General features: G+C 34.6%; 1 protein-coding gene and 1 long non-coding RNA gene across 6 annotated transcripts in view; one reads left to right on the top strand and one right to left on the bottom strand.

Moving 5' to 3' along the window:
* The window catches only part of LOC309634623, a 360,017-nt gene that overhangs the window by 292,776 nt on the left and 46,235 nt on the right, over positions 1-21,006 (top strand). The gene's annotated exons all lie outside the window — the stretch shown is intronic.
* Positions 1,777-21,006, bottom strand: part of HDAC2 (histone deacetylase 2) — a 40,599-nt gene continuing 21,369 nt past the window's right edge. Inside the window, exons 9-15 of one of the 5 annotated variants that reach the window (XM_082404810.1) lie at positions 16,015-16,155; positions 15,661-15,769; positions 14,868-14,998; positions 13,746-13,901; positions 11,251-11,308; positions 4,167-4,215; positions 1,777-1,977 (exon numbers count right to left, since the gene is read on the bottom strand). In XM_082404810.1, the coding sequence (XP_082260936.1) occupies positions 4,188-4,215; positions 11,251-11,308; positions 13,746-13,901; positions 14,868-14,998; positions 15,661-15,769; positions 16,015-16,155 (623 nt within the window). In that variant the 3' untranslated portion in view covers positions 1,777-1,977; positions 4,167-4,187. Of the gene's footprint in view, positions 1,978-4,166; positions 4,216-9,443; positions 9,803-11,250; positions 11,309-12,585; positions 12,635-13,745; positions 13,902-14,867; positions 14,999-15,660; positions 15,770-16,014; positions 16,156-21,006 lie in introns of those variants that run through there. The other 4 variants (XR_014248203.1, XR_014248204.1, XM_082404808.1 and 1 more) reach the window with 4 other exon arrangements.

Raw genomic sequence — 21,006 nt, 5'->3', positions numbered from 1 at the left:
AAGATTTACAAGCAGCTCATGCAGCTCAATAACAAAAAAACGAACAACCCAATCCAAAAATGGGCAGAAGACCTAAATAGACATTTCTCCAAAGAAGATATACAGATGGCCTACAAACACATGAAAGAATGCTCAACATCATTAATCATTAGAGAAATGCAAATCAAAACTACAATGAGATATCATCTCACACCGGTCAGAATGGCCATCATCAAAAAATCTAGAAACAATAAATGCTGGAGAGGGTGTGGAGGAAAGGGAACTCTCTTGCACTGTTGGTGGGAATGTAAATTGATACAGCCACTATGGAGAACAGTATGGAGGTTCCTTAAAAAACTACAAATAGAACTACCATACGATCCAGCAATCCCACTACTGGGCATATACCCTGAGAAAACCATAGTTCAAAAAGAGTCATGTACCAAAATGTTCATTGCAGCTCTATTTACAATAGCCAGGACATGGAAGCAACCTAAATGTCCATCGACAGATGAATGGATAAAGAAGATGTGGCACATATATACAATGGAATATTACTCAGCCATAAAAAGAAATGAAATGGAGGTATTTGTAATGAGGTGGATGGAGTTAGAGTCTGTCATACAGAGTGAAGTAAGTCAGAAAGAGAAAAACAAATACAGTATGCTAACACATATATACGGAATCTAAGGAAAAAAAAAAAAAAAAAAGGCCATGAAGAACCTAGTGGCAAGAGGGGAATAAAGACACAGACCTACTAGAGAATGGACTTGAGGATATGGGGAGGGGGTGGGGTGAGATGTGACAGGGTGAGAGAGTGTCATGGACATGTATACACTACCAAATGTAAAATAGATAGCTAGTGGGAAGCAGCCGCATAGCACAGGGAGATCAGCTCGGTGCTTTGTGACCACCTAGAGGGGTGGGATGGGGAGGGTGGGAGGGAGGGAGATGCAAGAGGGAAGAGATATGGGAACATATTGTATATGTATAACTGATTAACTTTGTTATAAAGCAGAAGCTAACACACCATTGTAAGGCAATTATACTTCAATAAAGATGTTTAAAAAAAAAAAAAGATACAGATTCAGATAAATACTGCATCTAACATTGATTTTCAATAAATATTCATTGTATTCACAAAGTAGCTGCAAGTGTAACTTCATGATAGTAAAGTAAACATCTTTAAAACTTAAAAAAAAAAAAAAAAGAAACCCCAATGCTTTACCATTTACTTAAGAGATGTCATGTTAATTTGGTTTTCAGACAGATTTTAAAAACGTACTCACCAACAAAGGGGAATAGCACAGAAATTGCACCTAAGCCTAGTACATGTAAACATTAACTATACAAGTAAATATGTCTAAAAATAATATTTTCTTTTTTTAATTCACCAAAAAGAAATTTTATTTGCAGTTGACTGATGGGGAGGATGATAGCTAGTAATAGTTTGGACTTCGGATTGTAGAGAAAATATTTTCCTGGAAAATACTGTATGTCCACTTCAGATAGATCCTATGGAAATTCGAATTCAGCCCATTTAAGAGTATAACCTCTGCAAGGCCGATGAGATGTAGCTCTCCAGTTCTTGTACCTGGAAGGCTGTTATCCACCACAGGAGCACACAAGAGTGCCCTTAAGCAGCTCAATCCCACCTAGAATCTAATCAAAGGCAACCCAAGTTTGAATTTTCCTGCTAGACTACAGAATAAGGAGATTTTGAAGTGCTTTTCTCACCTAGGGATACAGCAAAAGTGCAATTAAAAAAGGCAAAAGGAGAAACTCTTGTCTCTTAAGTCAAACATTCAGTTTATTAGTTGCCAGAACCCAATGACCTTTTGTTGGTATTTATTAAGCAGAAGCAATTTTGAGAACGTTTTCTCTTTTAACTTAGGAACTGTTTCTCTATATTTGCCTGTTTATTGAAAAGTTTTACCTGCACATCAGGCAATTAATTATATGTCACGTGATTGGAGGTCACCCTTGAAATGTTGATTTCTGAAGAAACAAAAAAAGCTAATTAGTTAAAGGATACATGAGAGAAGCTAGAAACTTCTGCTTTATCAATAGAACCAAAATTCGTAACTTGAGAGAGACTAGAGTCCTAGATTTCACTCATTACTTTGTTGAACTCACTCCTGAACACATACCATTGGTTACAAGGTGGGCCTGGCAAAAACACTGACCGATTTGGAATTTTATTATTCACGTTATTTTAGAAATAATTAATTTGTACATATTTCCTCAACCTTTAAACATTCGTAAATTATTAAAGAGCAAATAACAATTTAATCAAGGACTCAACTCTCCTTTATAATTTATTCCACCAGCATTTACTAGTAATCCTAATCACAACTCTGCAAAGTTTCATAATTTCAAAGATCAAAGAGGTTAGGTACTTAGTTTAGTAACAGAAGATGTGGAACAAGAGTCCAATGTCCCTGCATATGAACTTCACTCTACTGAGATACATTTCTTTTTTTCTTTTTTAAAAATATTTATTTATTTGGTTGCACCAGGTCTTAGTTGCAGCAGGCAGCCTCCTTAGTTGAGACTTGCCAGCTCCTTAGTTGCAGCACACAGGCTCCTTAGTTGCGGCATGCGAACTCTTAGTTGCGTCATGCATGTGGGATCTAGTTCCCTGACCAGGGATTGAACCCGGAACCCCTGCACTGGGAGCACGGAGGCTTATCCACTGCGCCACCAGGGAAGTCCCTGAGACGCATTTCTTAGAAATAAATTTCAATTCTCCTTTTTTATTGTGTATTTTAAATGATTCCATTCCCAGCCAAAATAGAAAACTACTCTGGCTCTAATATTCATTTCCATTCTACTTTTGACTAGACAAGTCACAAGTAACATTTACTACCAGATACACTCTACTGTGTTTTATGGATGTAAAGCTCAGGAATCAGTGTTATAATTTTTCTACCTAAAGAAAAATCCAAATCAATAAACCACATTGTAGTTTAATTCAAATAGTATTGAGTCCAATACTGCATTCAGAAGAACCTGTTAATGAGTGTTACTCTGCTTGTTAAATGGATCACCAAGTGATTACAGGAGAAAATGCACAAACAGTAGAAAAAAAAATTTAAACAATGGAACATCTGCCATCTTGTGGTAAGAAGGAGGAAATGCAGCCACTGTTGAGTAGCTTCTAAATACTGTAACACTTCTGAGCATTTATTTCTTCACATGAACATTGCTATGCATGTAAAAAGCCAATAACAATGTAATAGTTTCATTTTTTCCATAATCCATTCACAACCATTTTGCTTGACAGATTATCCACGAGTAAATTGCAAGGGCACTGAGATCCCCTTAAATTTGCCAAACGTTAATAGCTCCCTTCCTAAAACCAGTTGTCAAAAGATTGCTTCTCTATCCACCATGGCCTAGTAGTTTGATGCTAGTAGGCATCGAACTGCAACAGAAGGCTCAAAAGCAATTCATCTGATGTCTAAATAACACTTGAAGATTTGACTTCCCTCACAATTCTGGCCCGATCTATCTCCCTTTACCTGACATAACAACAACAGTAGTAGTTAACACTTGTTGAGCATTAACTGTGTATTGACTCAACCCTTACAACAACCTTAATGAGGTGAGGACTATTATCATCTTCCTCATTTTAAATTAAGAAGCAATTGAGGCACAGAGAAGTTAGTAACTTGCACAAGATTGTGGAGAAGAAAAAAGGATCTTTAAGCTGCTGAAACTTATTACATGTGATAGCATACAAACTGAAGTTTTCACTTAAAACCTTGAAATCCATGTCCTTTATACCACAATATAAATAAGAAATGCTATGAACCCCAGGTATAAGAGAAGCTTCAGTAGTAATTTTACTGAAGCCACAGAAACCAGAAGATGCAGGTAAATTACTTCAATGTAAGGACTTCAAAGAATCTCCTATTGACAGAATGCTAGTAGGTTTGGTAATTATACAACTACCTTATAGTACCAATGGGATTTGGAAGCTTTCACCCATGTCACAAGGAAAATGAGAAAATTGAGAACACAGCAACATCTTCATTAACTTAGTAAAGGACTGGCCCCCACCCCCTTGCTGAATTGAGGTGTTTGTTTTAAAGTGCCATTTTTTAAGAATGAAATGATAGTGATGGTTGATAGCTACTATACCCTCATCAGGACCACATGATTCTTCCAGATGACTTACATACCTTATTTTTTGTGTTAGGCTTTTAGCCACATGGCAAAATCTTCCTTCTCCTGGGAAGAAAAGAAACTAAGATAGTCACTAATGTCCCAGCAACACTGAACTGCATGAATCTGCAAGTCATTGCAAAAGATAATTTGAGAAAAGGAAAAGAAAGCTGTAAGGTTGTATAAAATTTCCATCCCTTTGACCAGAAATGATCTGTTCATATTTTTTAGTTAATTAAAAATTTACACATTAAAAAAATTGAATAAAAACCCCATGATAACCTCAACAGATGCAGAAAAAAACTTCTGATAAAATTCAACATCCATTTATGATAAAAATTCTTCAGAAAGTGGGCATAGAGGGAACATACCTCAACATAATAAAGGCCATATATGACAAACCCACAGCTAGCATCATACTCAATGGTGAAAAAGCTGAAAGCATTTCCTCTAAGATCAGGAACAAGACAAGGATGCCCACTCTCACCACTTTTATTCAACACAGTTTTGGAAGTCCTAACCACAACAGAGAAGAAAAGGAGTCCAAATTGGAAAAGAAGTAAAACTGCCACTGTTTGCAGATGACATGATACTATACATAGAAAATCCTAAAGATGCCACCAGAAAACTACTAGAGTTCATCAATGAATTTGGTAAAGTTGCTGGACAGGAAATTAATATACAGACATCTGTTGCATTTCTATACACTAACAATGAAATATTAGAAGGAGAAGTTAAGGAAATAATCCCATTTACCATTGCATCAAAAAGAATAAAATACCTAGGAATAAACCTACCTAAGGAGGCAAAAGACCTGTAGTCTGAAAATTATAAGACACTGATGAAAGAAATTGAAGACGACACAAACAGATGGAAAGATATACCATGCTCTTGGATTGGAAGAATCAATATTGTTAAAATGACCATACTACCCAAGGCAATCTACAGATTCAATTCAATCTCTATCAAATTACCATTGGCATTTTTCAGAGAACTAGAACAAATAACTTTAAATTTTGTATGGAAACACTAAAGACCCCAAATAGCCAAAACAATGTTGAGAAAGAAGAATGGAGCCAGAGGAGTCAGGCTCCCTGACTTCAGACTATACTACAAAGCTACAGTAATCAAAACAGTATGGTACTGGCACAAAAACATATAGACCAATAGAACTGGATAGAAAGCTCAGAATAAAACTCATGTACTTATGGTCAATTAATCTAGGACAAAGGAGATAAGAATATACAATGGAGAAAAGACAGTCTCTTCAGTAAGTGATGGCGGGAAAACTGGACAGCTACATGTAAGAAAATGAAATTACAACATTCTCTAACACCATATACAAAAATAAACCCAAAATGGATTAAAGACCTAAATGTAAGATCGGATACTATAAAACTTCTAGAGGAAAACATAGGCAGAACACTCTTTGACATAAATTGCAGCAGTATCATTTTGAATCTGCCTTCTAGAATAATGGAAACAAAAACAAATGGGACCTAAATAAACTTAAAAGCTTTTGCACAGCAAAGGAAACCATAAACAAAACAAAAAGACAACCTATGGACTGGGAGAAAATATTTGCAAATGATAGTACTGACAAGGGATTAATTTCTGAAATATATAAACAGCTGATACAGCTCAACATCAAAAAAACAAACAACCCAATCAAAAAATGGGCAGAAAATCTAGATAGACATTTCTCCAAAGACATAGAGATAGCCAACAGGCACATGAAAAAATGCTCAACATCACTAATTATTAGAGAATGCAAATCAAAACTACAATGAGGTATCACCTCACACCCATCAGAATGGCCATCCTTAAAAGTCTACAAATAACAAACACTGGAGTGGGTGTAGAGAAAAGGGAACACTCCTACACTGTTGGTGGGTATATAAATTGGTACAGCCACTATGCAGAACAGTATGGAGGTTCCTTAAAAAACTAAAAATAGTTACCATATGATCCTGCAATCCCACTCCTGGGCATATATCCGGAGAAAACTCTAATTCAAAAAGATACATGCACCCCAATGTTCACTGCAGCACTATTTACAATAGCAAAGACATGGAAGTAACTTAAATATCAACAGATGAATGGATAAAGAAGATGTGGTACATATATACAATGGAATATTACTCAACCATAAAAAAGAATGAAATAATTCTGTTTGCAGTGGCATGGATGGACCTAGAGATTATCATACTAAGTGAAGTCAGACTGAGAAAGACAAATATCATATGATACTTACAAGTGGAATCTTAAAAAAAAATACAAATGAACTTATTTACAAAACAGAAACACGCACAGAGATAGACGATAAATTTATGGTTACCAACGGGGATAGTGGGGGATTAGGAGTTTGGGATTAACGTATACACATTACTATATATAAAATAGATAAACAAGGTCCTACTGTACAGCACAGGGTACTATATTCAATATTATCTAATAATCTATAATGGAAAAGAATCTGGAAAAGGATATATATGTATATCTGAATCACTTTGCTGTACACGTGAAACTAACACATTGTAAATCAACTATACTCCAATAAAAAGTTTTTTAAAAATTTGTATATTCATAGTCCAGCATTCAAATCCCCATGAAAGCAGCCAATGCTTCAATGCTACCAGTTTCATGATCACCTTTCCTAGATATTTGTATGATCAAGTAATTTTATCTATTGTTTTCATTTTACACAAAAGGTATGTCACATGTCCCAGGTCTTCCTCTTTTCACTTAATGATGTGTCTTGAAGGTATTTCCATATATACAGTACATAGTTCTCATTCTTGTTAGTTATAGCTGTATAGTATTCTTTCTTAAGTGTCATTCAACGCATCCTATATTAAACATTTAGGCCATTTTAATCTTTTATTACTTTAAGCAATGTTTCATAATGAAGACTTCTGAAAGTCATATTGCACATAAAGTATATTAAATTTTCCAAAATGGCATTTTAAATCAGATTATTTGATTTTGATACAGAGTGTCAAATTAAGCTCAAGAGGTTATACTGACTTACTTACACAACCTACTACAAAACACAACTTCCTTAAACTCTTGCCAACAGTTGTTCTTTATAACATGATAGGTTTAAAAAATTAGGTTAAAAAATTTAAAAGTATCTTCATAGCTTTTAACTTGCATTTCCTAAATTAAGGTTAAAAATCTTTTCATACTTAAGAATTATTTGCATTTTTTCCCAGTTAACTCTCCACATCCTTCATGCCTTAAAAACACCTTTATCTTTAGATATTAGCCTCTTGAACTGTGACAAGTTGCAATTCTGCACACTGCCCGCCCCATTTGTCATTTTTCTCAATTAGAAGTTGCTAGTCTACAGAATCTTTTAAATATCAATTTCGTTTACAGTTTGGGTTCAGTGTCATACTTAGAAAGGCCTAGTACTTTCTCAAAAGTCCCTTATGGTTTCTAGTACTTAGTTTCATTTTCCCTTTCCAACTAATCTGATTCTTCTGATGGAGGGCATAAAACTTTTTTTCCCATTTGGCTACCCATTATCCCCATACCACTTAAAGAATAATCTCTCTTCCCTCATCAACTTGAAATATTTTTATCCAATATTAATTTCCAAATGTATTCGAGTATTTATACATCCTGTATTATGATCTTTTTCACTATACACCAGAACCGTAGCTTCTTTACACTTTTATTTCTAGAAATTTTTGTTATTGCTCTTGTAAATGGGATCTTCCTTTTTCCAACAGATCTTCTGGTTGTTGTTCAGATATATTAACAGTTGCTGGCTTCTGTGTATTAATGTTGTACCCAGTCACCTGGCTGAACTTGCTTGTTTCATACTGTTCTTTTGAGGCTTCAGTTTTATATAAATGCTTCTATTTGTAAACAGGAAAACAAAACCTAAATGTGACCAAGCAGGCTCACCTCAGTACTGAAACAAATTTTTGGTATACCCTTCTAATCGAACATTAATACAGAGCAGTTAAAATGAGCTGCCCTTGTTAAACAGGGTTAGATAATTAAAATGTAAAGAAGCAAGTTACAGAAGTGTTCACATGCAATACCATTTGTTTCGCAAACACTAAATGCGTGTCACTATTTCACTAATGAAAGACTGAATTCCATAATTCCTAATGTCATAAGGGTTTATATGCTGACAGATATGCAGCAAGAGTGAAAACATGGATAAGATATGGTTACTTCTGAAGAGTGGGAGGGAAATTAAATGGCAAAGTGATAAGGAGGGCTTCTACTTCTTCTGTGTAATTTATTTAAAGAAAAAAAAAAGCTTGAACCAAATACTGCTAAAGTGAAACATCTGTTAAATACAGGTGGGAGAATGGCTGTTCATTACAAAAGTCCAGGTGCTTTTGTGAATGTCTGAAGTATTTCTTAACACAGGCTTTTAGAGAAACATTTTTGACTGACCTGTTGTCTAGCATTCTATAATTTTTATCTCAAAATAATCAATTTGGGCTTTGTGAAAAGAGAGATTTCACTGATTTTGGCAAGTTTCTGAAATGCTTTACTTTCTCCTTTGCATATTTTAGTAGTAGAAATTACCCCATTTGTCTGCTTTCTACCGCTAGAATGTAAGCTATAGGAGCAGGCATTTTCCCCTTTATGATCAGATGCATACTCAAAGCCTTAATGGGTAGACACTCAATAAATTGAACGATAAATGACTTTTAAGTGTTGATTTCCTTGATTTGGAAACCTGGGTGTAATTGTGGAACCTGGATACCATGTAAATGCAGTACAAGAACCAGGTTTTGTCTAAACAGCAGGTTTTATTTTAGCCTTAATATAAACACAGGAAAGTTCTGGTAAAACACAACCATACAATTTCTTGTCTACTTGGTATATAGTAGGGATTGGCAAGAGTCACATATAGCTCAGTATGGAAGCTATATAGTTTCCTTTTCTGATTATGGATTTCTTCTTTTAACTCAGAATCTCCATTTCCAGTTTTTGAGAATCTTTGGTTCAGCTCAAAGATAATTCCTATATCTCAATTGCATAGCTTGTATCATTAATTTCAGAGATAAATTATGATAATGAGATATCAATTGTCACCACCATTGACTGGTTAATCTATAGAGAACAAGACTGTAGAACTCCTATTACATTAAGAAATAATAATTACTGTAAATACAGTAATTTCCTGAAGAAATAGTTTATGGATGTCTTTGAAGTTGCAAATCAGTATCTTCCACCTCTAGTGTATTCTATTTCTACAGAAACAGTCATGTCATTAGCCTACGAAAAAAGACTCCATGATGTAATAAACAGACAAAAGACAATCCAAGTACAATTTTTTAATAAAGATAATTACAAAAGATGGAAAAATCAGCTCAGAAAGGCCAATTACTTCTTTAATAGAGCAGTTTTTTGACATAATAACACATCAGTTTTAAATACTATCACATAAAGCATGGTGGAGAAAAGAAATTTTGCTTCGTAATTAGAAAACTCACAATAAAACTTGCCAAGAAAAACAAAACCAAAAAAGCCATTTTGAAAATAAATACAGTCCATGCCAAAGTAGTATAAAATGAAGCCAGAAGTCTTCAAAAAGAAAACATTTTTCTTCCCAATATTTTCTCACTGAAACTGATGAGACTCTCAAATTCAAGGGTTGCTGAGCTGCTCTGATTTGGCTCTGTTAAAAGAGGCAACATGAAATATTAAAAACAGCACAATCACCATTTAATGCACCGACCAATGGATCAGTCTTCAGTGAGTCCTCATTCTGGGCTCATACCAAGAAACACGCTAAGCTGACAGTGCCTTGAGTGTTTTTGGAGTACTGACTGCCTTGATCTTTCTAGGGCTTTTACAATCTATTCCAAGTCATCCTATGAAGGCTAGCACAAAATTATGTGTGGCTAAGCATTTACATGCTTTCCAACAATAAAAACCTCAACTACGGTTTTTTAAAAAATTATGTACGGTTTAAAAGAAAAATTATGTTATGCTAGCCCAGTGCTTCTTAAATTTACCTGTCTCACAACACTAAAAAACCATGTATACAGAAATAAGAGCACCATGAAAGATCACGAGTGCCTACATAAAAGTTAATAGCGGGCTTCCCTGGTGGCACAGTGGTTAAGAATCCACCTGCCAATGCAGGGGACACGGGTTTGAGCCCTGGTCCTGGAAGATACCATATGCCATGGAGCAACTAAGCCTGTGCACCACTACTACTGAGCCTGTGCTCTAGAGCCCACGAGCCACAACTACTGAGCCCGCGTGCCTAGAGCCTGTGCTCCACAACAAGAGAAGCCACTGCAATGAGAAGCCTGCGCACCGCAACGAAGAGTAGCCCCCGCTCGCCCCAACTAGAGAAAGCCCGCACGCAGCAATGAAGACCCAACGCAGCCAAAAATAAATAAATTAAAAAAAAAAAAAAAAAAAAAAGTTAATAGCAAAACAAGGCTCAGATAAATTATGTTCAAGAATATAAATTGGGGCTTCCCTGGTGGTGCAGTGGTTGAGAATCTGCCTGCCAATGCAGGGGACACGGGTTCGAGCCCGGGTCTAGGAAGATCCCACATGCCGCGAAGCAACTGGGCCCGTGAGCCACAACTACTGAGCCTGCGCGTCTGGAGCCTGTGCTCCGCAACAAGAGAGGCCGCGATAATGAGAGGCCCGCGCACCGCGATGGAGAGTGGCCCCCACTTGCCGCAACTAAAGAAAGCCCTCGCACAGAAACGAAGACCCGACACAGCCATAAATAAAAAATAAACAAAAAATTTTAAAAATAATAATAATAAAACAAGGAGAATCAAACATTAAAAAAAAAAAGAATATAAATTGATCTATATTCAGTTACAATACTTATTATTACCAGTCTTTGTAATTTTTTAAAAGCAAGCTACATAAATGAAAAATGAGAAAGTAGATGACATATAAACTAACAGTTAAGATACATATATTGTCTTATGCACCATTACAGACTAAAATTCAGAGCATCTCATAACAACTTACTGATATTCCAGGTTCAGTTCAGTACTTCTCAAAAGAATACATGTACACCCACCCCAACCCCAGTATGTGCTCATTATTTTTATAGTATATGAAAATTACTAGATAAAGAATATAGTTTACCCTTTGGTATCTGTTTTTTCACCACTATTGTCCTTGGATTTATCTTCTTCTTTAACATCTAAAAACAAAAATTGGGAAGAGATTAACACCTACTTTGAAATATAAAGTGTATACATTTTATTTTAAAATATATCTTACTTAAAATATAAAAAACTGCCATATACAATCTTACTATTCATGAAATCAGTAACTAAATAAGCTTTGTGTTAGGTGCTGTACTAAATGACAGAGGTTCAAGGTGTCAGTATAACACTGTAGTCCTGCCTTTGGGAAGTTTTCTTCTATGGGATCACAGCACTACAGCCAGGATATGTGCTGTGAAGAAGTCCAGCCTACAGATGTGAGCACAGCACTGTGGGAGATTAGGAAAGGCTATGATGAAGAAGTGACGTCTGAGAGACATTCTGAAGAACAAATAGTTTTTGGGTGGGAAACGGGGAGAAGTATCTTGAACAGAGGGAAAGCTTAAAAGGACTTTGAGGCAAGAAGGAATTAGGTTGGAAGGAAGAACTGAAAGACCAATGTGGCTGGAGTACTGTGAGAAGGGGACAGAATTAGAGGAGGCCAGAGACAAAACAGAAGCTAAATTCTACTGCTTATATAACCATTAGTTTTTAACCCTCACTAAATAAGTACCAAAACTTTACTATTTAAAAAAAAATTAATGAAACAGGAGGAGCAACACTACCTATTCAAGATCACTGAAACCAATCAGCCCAAATGTACTAAATTTTTTCTTTAGATAAGCAAATGAACCAAAGTTGTGAGGCACTGATTATAATACAAACACATGGCAATATGGTTACTATGACATTTGTTTAGGCTTCTGGCTTAATTTAGGATGTGCAAACTTAAATAATTCAAAGTGCCAAATGGGATAGGGGGAGGGAGGTACAGAAAAGAAACGTTCCTAACTTCAGGTTTTGAACTACAGATTTTTAAAAATGTTTTCTATGGTAATATTTCTTTTATCTGTAGGCTGCAAGATTTTAACAAATCCAAGACCCTATAAGAAGAATTTCATTACCAAATTTCATTACCGTATCAGTAACAAAAGTATTTAGGAACTACTATGAGATTAATCCATTACCAGGCCATTAAGCCAGATCAAAAAGTACTCTCATTTTTAGCTTAAATAGCAATGAAAGATAAGCACCATAGTGCACCCACTTTCCCGTTTGGAAGAAAAAGCATAGAAAAGATAAAGATTTAAAAACAGGAAGAAACACCAAAAAGGAAAACAAACAAACAAACAGAAAAACCAGACAAGACAAATTGACAGTAAGAGAAAAAAATACTAGAAAAATCCTACAACTAAAGCTAAGTCCTTCTTACCTCCATCACAGCTGGAATTTCTGGATGTCAATCAGTACACAAGAGCAGACTGGAGCCATCATTGTAATACATTGGGAAGTTAAAATTATAAAACGGTAGATAGAGAACAGTAGCGTATAGAGGAGTCAATCCACGAACAAGAACAGAACTAGATGTGTCAGACATGCTACGGATTCCTAACTCTCTAGTAAAAAAGAACACGAGAGCCAGCTTACTCACATAACTTCAATATGATAGGAAAAGGATGATGGACCAGTATCTCTGAATCAGTTTTCCACATGCTACAGGGTCAAAATTAACAGGTCAACTAAAACCTGTGCTCATCACCTTTACTTGCATATAGGTATCAGGTATCCATCAGGAAATGCACCAAGTGCAAGAATACAGATATTTAGCATATTGCATTCTCTAGCCATGAGCAGCTCAATCTAGCAGAGAGATATAAAAAGTCCCTAATGAGGTGCTATAATACAATGTGTTAAATAAAATAAAATGACCCAGGTATGTGTAAGTGCTCTGAAAACTCAGATAAAAGTAACACATTCTGGTAGCAAATTCAATGCCCTAAAGCATCTATTTTCTCAACAGATAAACTGACACAGCATTTTTAAAATTAAGACAGCAGAAAGTATTATCTCCTCCCAACCCAGCTCCCAAATCCCTTCCCATCTTTCTGCAGCTTTTATGTTTCCTTCATATAATTTCTGAACAAAGTCTATTCTCTGAGCCTTTTCAAAATAGTGAAACTAGTCTAAGGATAGATAATGTGACTCTTCTGTGTTTTATTACCATCAAATAAACTTACAGGTAGTTACAAATTATCTTAGAATTTCAGCTCTGCTCACAGGCTACATATGGATCTATAACCACTTTGTCCTCTCTCTTACCCAATCTGTATCATAGTGCAATGTTCACTATTTTAAGCCTATGTCGTCAAGAAGAGAGAGTTTCCTGTAATATAAAAACAAATGTGACTAATAACATTCAGAGAGCTCTAATTAAAAGAGCTTACTTACATGGGGGGAAGAAAAAAGTCACCTACTTAGCACACTCACCCCCTCCAATACTTGTGTAATTGACTTCAGGATCTCATAAAAATTGCAGTATAGCTCACTTTCGAAAACTTACAATTAAAACATTAATCAAAAAATAAATCTGACCTGTTTTTTTGTCCTCTGTTTCCTTCTTGTCTTCTTCAATTCTAGCTTTCTTTGCTCCTTTCTTATGATCAGCCACATTTCTACGACCTCCCTCTCCTTCGTCCTCAGAATCTGAGAATTCTTCATCACAAGCTATCCGTTTGTCTGATGCTCGAACTGATACATTAAAGATTTTTAATAAAAGTTTTGACAAAAGCAGTCACAGGTTTTACAACTGTTAAGTGCACCCCTCTACAAAAGAACTAGCCAGTCACCACATTTAAAAGAAAGGATAACAGATTTTAAGATTAGAACTGAATGCATGGCTTGCTAAATACTGAAAATTTAGCTTTAATCTAGGAAGAAATAATTCAAAGAAACATGAAAAACATTTGCAGATCTCATTAAAAAAACAAACAACTTTGGAGGAAAAAAACTGTGTTTTCCTGATAGGTGGTGGGAATGATGTCTTCAAATAAAAAGTAATCTTTTATTTCAGAGCTGAGAGGGGAAGTAGAGAAAATAAAAAATATTAACACCAAGTATGTTAGAATGTCTATACCGTGATAGCATACCATTATGCTATAAACCTACGAATCATAGTAAGTGGAATTAGACTGTAGAATCAAACAGAAGGTGCTTAATGTTATTCAACTCACTCTACATAAGTGGTTAATTTGTGGAAACTTCTGATCATATATGCAGTCAAATAAACTGAAATGGCTGATACTCCAATCAAGCTTTGAGACGTAGGAAATTAAATCCACGTAAGATTAAAAAAATGGTAAAAATAAAGATAGTGTGCTCATGAACAGGGGTCCCCAACGCCCCGGACCATGGACCAGTACCAGTCTGCAGCCTGTCAGGAACCAGGCCACACAGCAGGGGGTGAGCAGCGGGCGAGTGAATCAGCGAAGCTTCATCTGTCGCTCCCCATCACCTTCATTACCGCCTGAACCAACCCCCACTCCCGGTCTGTGGAAAAACTGTCTTCCACGAAACCAGTCCCTGCTGCCAAAAAGGTTGGGGACTGCTGCTCATGAAAACATGTGAAGTTCCTGGGCCACCAAAACCTTCAATTTATAATGTTCTTTTAATAAACCAGAAAAATGTAACAGAATACACATCAATGGACTATCTTACTAGAAATTCTCTTGTCTGGATCTTCTGCATCTTCATCTCCACTGTCTTCATGAACTGCATCTTCCGGAATAGCTTGCATTTGGACGCCAGGTGCATGTGGCAACATGCGTAAATTTTCAAATAAACGCTGTCTAAATTACAACATGCGCAGTTATTAGAAAAAATTATTTTCTTTCAAGTTCCTTTTAAATGTAAGAGGAAACATTATGCAAAAAAATTGCATCTTTTATCTAGCTTAACCTATGAATTAAAATAGTAATATTTACTGAGCACTGATACTTTACATATTATTAACCCATTTAATCCTCAAAATTTACAAGGTAGATACTATTTCATCCCCCATTTCAAGGATGAGGAAATATAAGCACAAAGGCAAATTAACTTGCCAAAAGTCACAGAGCTAGTATGTGGTAAAGAGAGCACACAAACCCAGGTCTGTGTACTACACATGTCTCTCTAAACACTCCATTCTTAGATAAAGCTTTATCAAAATGTTTCAATGAAAATAAATTTCACTTTCATGTAAAAGTAAGAAAATATAAAATTTATAGTGCCCCTTTCAATTGAAAAATCCATTTTAACTAATAGAAAATGGAAATATTTTTGAGCTATGAATCCCATACATTTTCCATTATTTTATAAAATTAATCAATAACCTTAAGGTTTCAAATACTTTTGACAAAGGAAATACCCATGTATAAAGCTAAAATGACCTACTGCATTTGGCCCTCTAAAAACTCCTAACGCTGTATCAAGATGAAATGTTTATCAAATCAATTCAATGATGTCTTACTTTATCTTTTCCATATATTCTGGAGTGTTCTGGTTTGTCATGTTTGAAGGACTAATATGCAGTTTGAAGTCTGGTCCAAAATACTCAAAGTAATCATTATATGGCAATTCTATCAAAAACAATGAAATAAAGTTACATATTAAAAGCTCAATTTTCACACAAATCCATGCACAAAATCCAGATGCAAGTTGTGAAATATTTCCAGAGAAAATGTTTAAAAGTGAATGCAAAATGAATTCATTAAGTGACTGCTCTCCTATTTACATGGTTTTGGAATCAACTGTAATCACCTAAACATCTTTTTCTATGAATTGACAGTTCATCCAATAAAGACATCAAAATAAGAACACTTACCATTGGGAATCTCACAATCAAGGGCAACAGCAGTCTCATATGTCCAACATCGAGCAACATTGCGGATTGTGTATCCACCTCCCCCAAGCATCAGTAATGGTAAATTGAAAGTTTTTACGACTTCTACACATTTAGCATGACCTAAAACAAAGAAAATTTGGGTAAATACATTTGCACATTGTAACAGTTGGAAAAATAAATTTTAAAAAGATAATACAAACAATACTTTACTCAACCAAAATGGCTTTTAATATGTGAAAATTTCTAGTTTAAAACTTCTATCAAACACCTTTTATGCAATGATATACAAAACACAATAAGACATAACTGGCTATGTTAGCAAGTGTCCCTGATCAAATATACAACTATATTAATATTAAAATATGAATATAACACATTTTATTAATGTGATATGAAGATATTATGTTCCTGTAAGGTTACCTGGGGGAAAAAATAAGTGAGGTTGCAATGAAACACTGTATAATCTAATCTAAACTGACTTTTTGTTACCACTTTCCTCCATAGACATGTACAGAAAAATTATGTAAGGCTATACAGGTTTAACTATAGGTTATCGTTAGGCAGTGGTATTACGGACATTTTTCTTAACTTATCTAAAATTATAAAATTAATATCTATTACTATTAAAAAAAACTTTAACAAATTTCTATGTGTAGAAATTTCAGTATAAAGTAAACCTAACATGAAAACAAAATATTTCCTTTGGATGCCATAGTTTAAAAAACAGTTACGAGTTACTAGTAACTTCTTATATTATCATCATCATTCAGGAACACAAGTCAATGTTTAAAGCAAGAAAAAAAATCCTTCAATTATAGAAGAAATTGATGTATGCTAAATAATATTTTGGAAAAATCAAAAGAGTACAAAGAAAAAACTACCTAAAATTCTATCATCCAAAGATAGTTTTTGAATATTCCTTTCCAATTCTTTTTGAGTTAATTTTTAAAAGCTTAATGGTATGTTTTCTTCATGTAACTATACTGTGAGCATTTTCATTAAGTAGTCAATAGTTACATTATATGCTTTGTGACCACCTAGAGGGGTGAGATAGGGAGGGTGGGAGGGAGGGAGATGCAAGAGGGAAGAGATATGGGGACATATGTATAACTGATTCACTTTGTTATAAAGCAGAAACTGACACACCACTGTAAAGCAATTATACTCCAATAAAGATGTTTAAAAAAAAGGGTATAAAAATATGTATAAATACGTGAAATTATGTATAAGGACATAAAAAGTGTAAATACATAAACATATAACATATATAAAAACATATATATATATATATATATATATAAAACAGTTACATTATATGATTCATAACCCAACTGTTATTACTGCAATTATGAAAATTCAGGTTTCTTATAATAGAGGAAAACCATTTGGGTATTTTTTAAAGATGAAACAAACAAACAGTTAACTTAAAGATAACAGTAAAGATAGCTGGCTAAACAAAGACATTTACTTTTCTTTCATCTCAAAACCTGATAAAAATGGTTATAAAGGAATTTTTTAAAGGCTCAAATTTATAAAAATGAAGAATGGGAGAGCATACAACAGTATCAATAGAAAATAAGATAGAAAGGAGACAGACAAGAGGTAAACTGACTTTAGCAGTTTGAACTGAAGCTGGCAGTGGAGAAAGCTTGGAATCAAGTTTGACATTTGGGATTGCAAATATCTTTACATGCTTTATACAACGGACATTCTATCAGTCAGCTGAAATAGAATATAGATTTATAGTAAGTAAAATAAAATGCTGTAGTTTGTGATTATGAAAGCTATTGCTTTTAAGTACAAGCATTAATAACTTTCAAAAAGTTAAGAAAACTGACAAGTTAATACACATCTTAAGAGTACATTAAGTAGATTTTAAGAAGATTGTATCCATTTTGAGGAAACAGACGGTTATCTGCACATTATTTTCAACAATACGAAACTTCTGCTTTTTGGCCACTTTTGACCTAGCAAGAAAAGGGGCAATTAATTTCAAATTGTTCAACCTAATATAAGCAGAATAGATTGATTACATCATAATTCTAATGCTGGCTGGCATAGGAGCTATTGTAACATCAAATAAAATAGCCTTTAATATCTGTATTTAGTTATTAAATTCCATTTAGGCCAAGAGTTGTTCTGGGAAAAGTTCTACTTGAGAATTCTTCACATTTTATGAGAGAATTCAAAACAGAACATGAACTTGTTACCTAAAAGTTCACAAGGAAAACAACTCTAAAATCATGTACAATATCCATGATAAATCACAACTAATCCACACATAATAAATTTTAAGAACTTATTAAATAAAATTTCAGATTTATTCTTATACCCTAGCAGTTCATTCCATAATGGTGATCTTTACTTTGGTCTGGACCTCTATCATACGTTGATTTCAACACTTATAAGCAAAGAACAGCTCGATGTTCTACCAGATCTACAGAGGAAATTCACCCAAACAGGAACAAGTCAGAAGGCTGTTCTTCATAGAGGTAAAACTGATAGAACACTTGATCCATCTGAATATAATGTACTATTTATAAATACCGGCAATTTATTCATGAGTAAGGAGAAAACTAAGGAAATGACAAAATTGTATGGGGAAAAACAAGTTATGCAAAAGGGAAACTGAATAAGCTGAAACACGCTTTAATGTTGCTGGTGATGCCATTAACACTGAATACCATGACCAAAATTCTGGTCTAAATACCAGATTTAAATTGTAAAAATGGAAATATTGGAAGGGTGTATGCATGTGTTGGGGACAAAGTGGTGACTCCCTCTTCTTTCACAATGTAAAGTGAATATACAAGGTTAAAATTAAAAATTAAAAATAATAAAGCTTGGGGAAATGGATTAGAGACCTAAATATAAGACTGGACACTATAAAACTCTTAGAGGAAAACATAGGAAGAACACTCTTTGACATAAATCACAGCAAGATCCTTTTTGACCCACCTCCCAGAGAAATGGAAATAAAAACAAAAATAAACAAGTGGGACCTAATGAAACTTCAAAGCTTTTGCACAGCAAAGGAAACCATAAACAAGACGAAAAGACAACCCTCAGAATGGGAGAAAATATTTGCAAATGAATCAACGGACAAACGATTAATCTCCAAAATATATAAACAGCTCATTCAGCTCAATATTAAAGAAACAAACACCCCAATCCAAAAATGGACAGAAGACCTAAGTAGACATTTCTCCGAAGAAGACATACAGACGGCCACGAAGCACATGAAAAGATGCTCAACATCACTAATTATTAGAGAAATGCAAATCAAAACTACAATGAGGTATCACCTCAATCCTGTTAGAATGGGCATCATCAGAAAATCTACAAACAACAAATGCTGGAGAGGGTGTGGAGAAAAGGGAAACCTCTTGCACTGTTGGTGGGAATGTAAATTGATACAGCCACTATAGAGAACAATATGGAGGTTCCTTAAAAAACTAAAAATAGAATTACCATATGACCCAGCAATCCCACTACTGGGCATATACCCAGAGAAAACCGTAATTCAAAAAGAAACATGCACCCGCATGTTCATTGCAGCACTATTTACAATAGCCAGGTCATGGAAGCAACCTAAATGCCCATCAGCAGACGAATGGATAAAGAAGTTGTGGTATATATATACAATGGAATATTACTCAGCCATAAAAAGGAACGAAAATGAGTCATTTGTTGAGACGTGAATGGATCTAGAGACTGTCATACAGAGTGAAGGAAGTCAGAAAGAGAAAAACAAATATCGTATATTAATGCATGTATGTGGAACCTAGAAAAATGGTACAGATGAGCCAGTTTGCAGGGCAGAAGTTGAGACACAGATGTAGAGAATGGACATATGGACACCAAGGGGGGAAAACTGCGGTGGGGTGGGGATGGTGGTGTGCTGAATTGGGCGATTGGGATTGACATGTATACACTGATGTGTATAAAATTGATGCCTAATAAGAACCTGCAGTATAAAAAAACAAACAAAACAACTAATACTAAACTTTCATTGGGTTATTTGCACGGAAATATGTTAATATAAATGTTTCAGACATTACATGAAATTTCTAAAAATCTTATATTTGTATTTGTATGGAAATATGTTAATATAAATGTTTCAGACATTACATGAAATTTCTAAAAATCTTATATGTTCTGGTATAATGTTATAAGTCATAATCCTAGTTATTACTTTAAAATGTATATCTCAGAAATAACTAATTTTCTTGTCAACTGCATTATTATGAACTTTCATCAAATCTTTAACCGTGGTCATTTTTAAGTCTTTTGTCATTTACAGACAGTTCTGGGTGTACTCTGATGATTTTGCAAATATGTTCCTATAAAAGGGTTTCATCTTCAAGAAATTCATGGAAAAGACTCTGACAAGTACAGGTTTCTGGTAATTGACTGTACTGCTGAACTGAATGAATAAACATTTTCAGAACTCTAATGAAAAACTGATGAACTCATAAAAGTGCTAACAAAAGATCAAGATGAAAAAAAAAATTAATTACATGGGACTGAGTGAACTGATGAGGATGAGTATAATTTTTGTGACTTTCTGTCTGAATTAAAAAAAAAAAAAATCCCACAAGGACTCAGAGGCAGAGAATATACAAATCAATTTTCACTGCAAAGTAAAGGAGCTGTTGCAGTGGAGGATTACTGGACTGAATGTCAATATTATGACATAGTATGAGTGTGTTTCATGTTTGGTAATTGCAATCATTGTTGCTTTTGTTGTGGTCATCCATGTACAATGCTTGGTGTCAGTCTATTTATCTCTTGTAAAAATTAAAAAAAAAAATTTATTTTTATAAAAATAAATAAATAAATAAAGCTTGGGGAATTCCCTTGTGGTCCAGTGGTTAGGACTCTACACTTGCACTGCCAAGGACCTGGGTTCAATCCCTGGTCAGGAAACTAAGATCCCACATGCTGCATGGTGCAGTCAAAAAAAAAAAA

Source organism: Balaenoptera borealis, assembly GCF_965194805.1.
Source record: "Balaenoptera borealis genome assembly, chromosome: 9".
Lineage (NCBI taxonomy): Eukaryota > Metazoa > Chordata > Mammalia > Artiodactyla > Balaenopteridae > Balaenoptera > Balaenoptera borealis.
The sequence above is the reverse complement of the archived record's forward strand: the minus strand, read 5'-3'. Positions and strand labels throughout refer to the sequence as shown.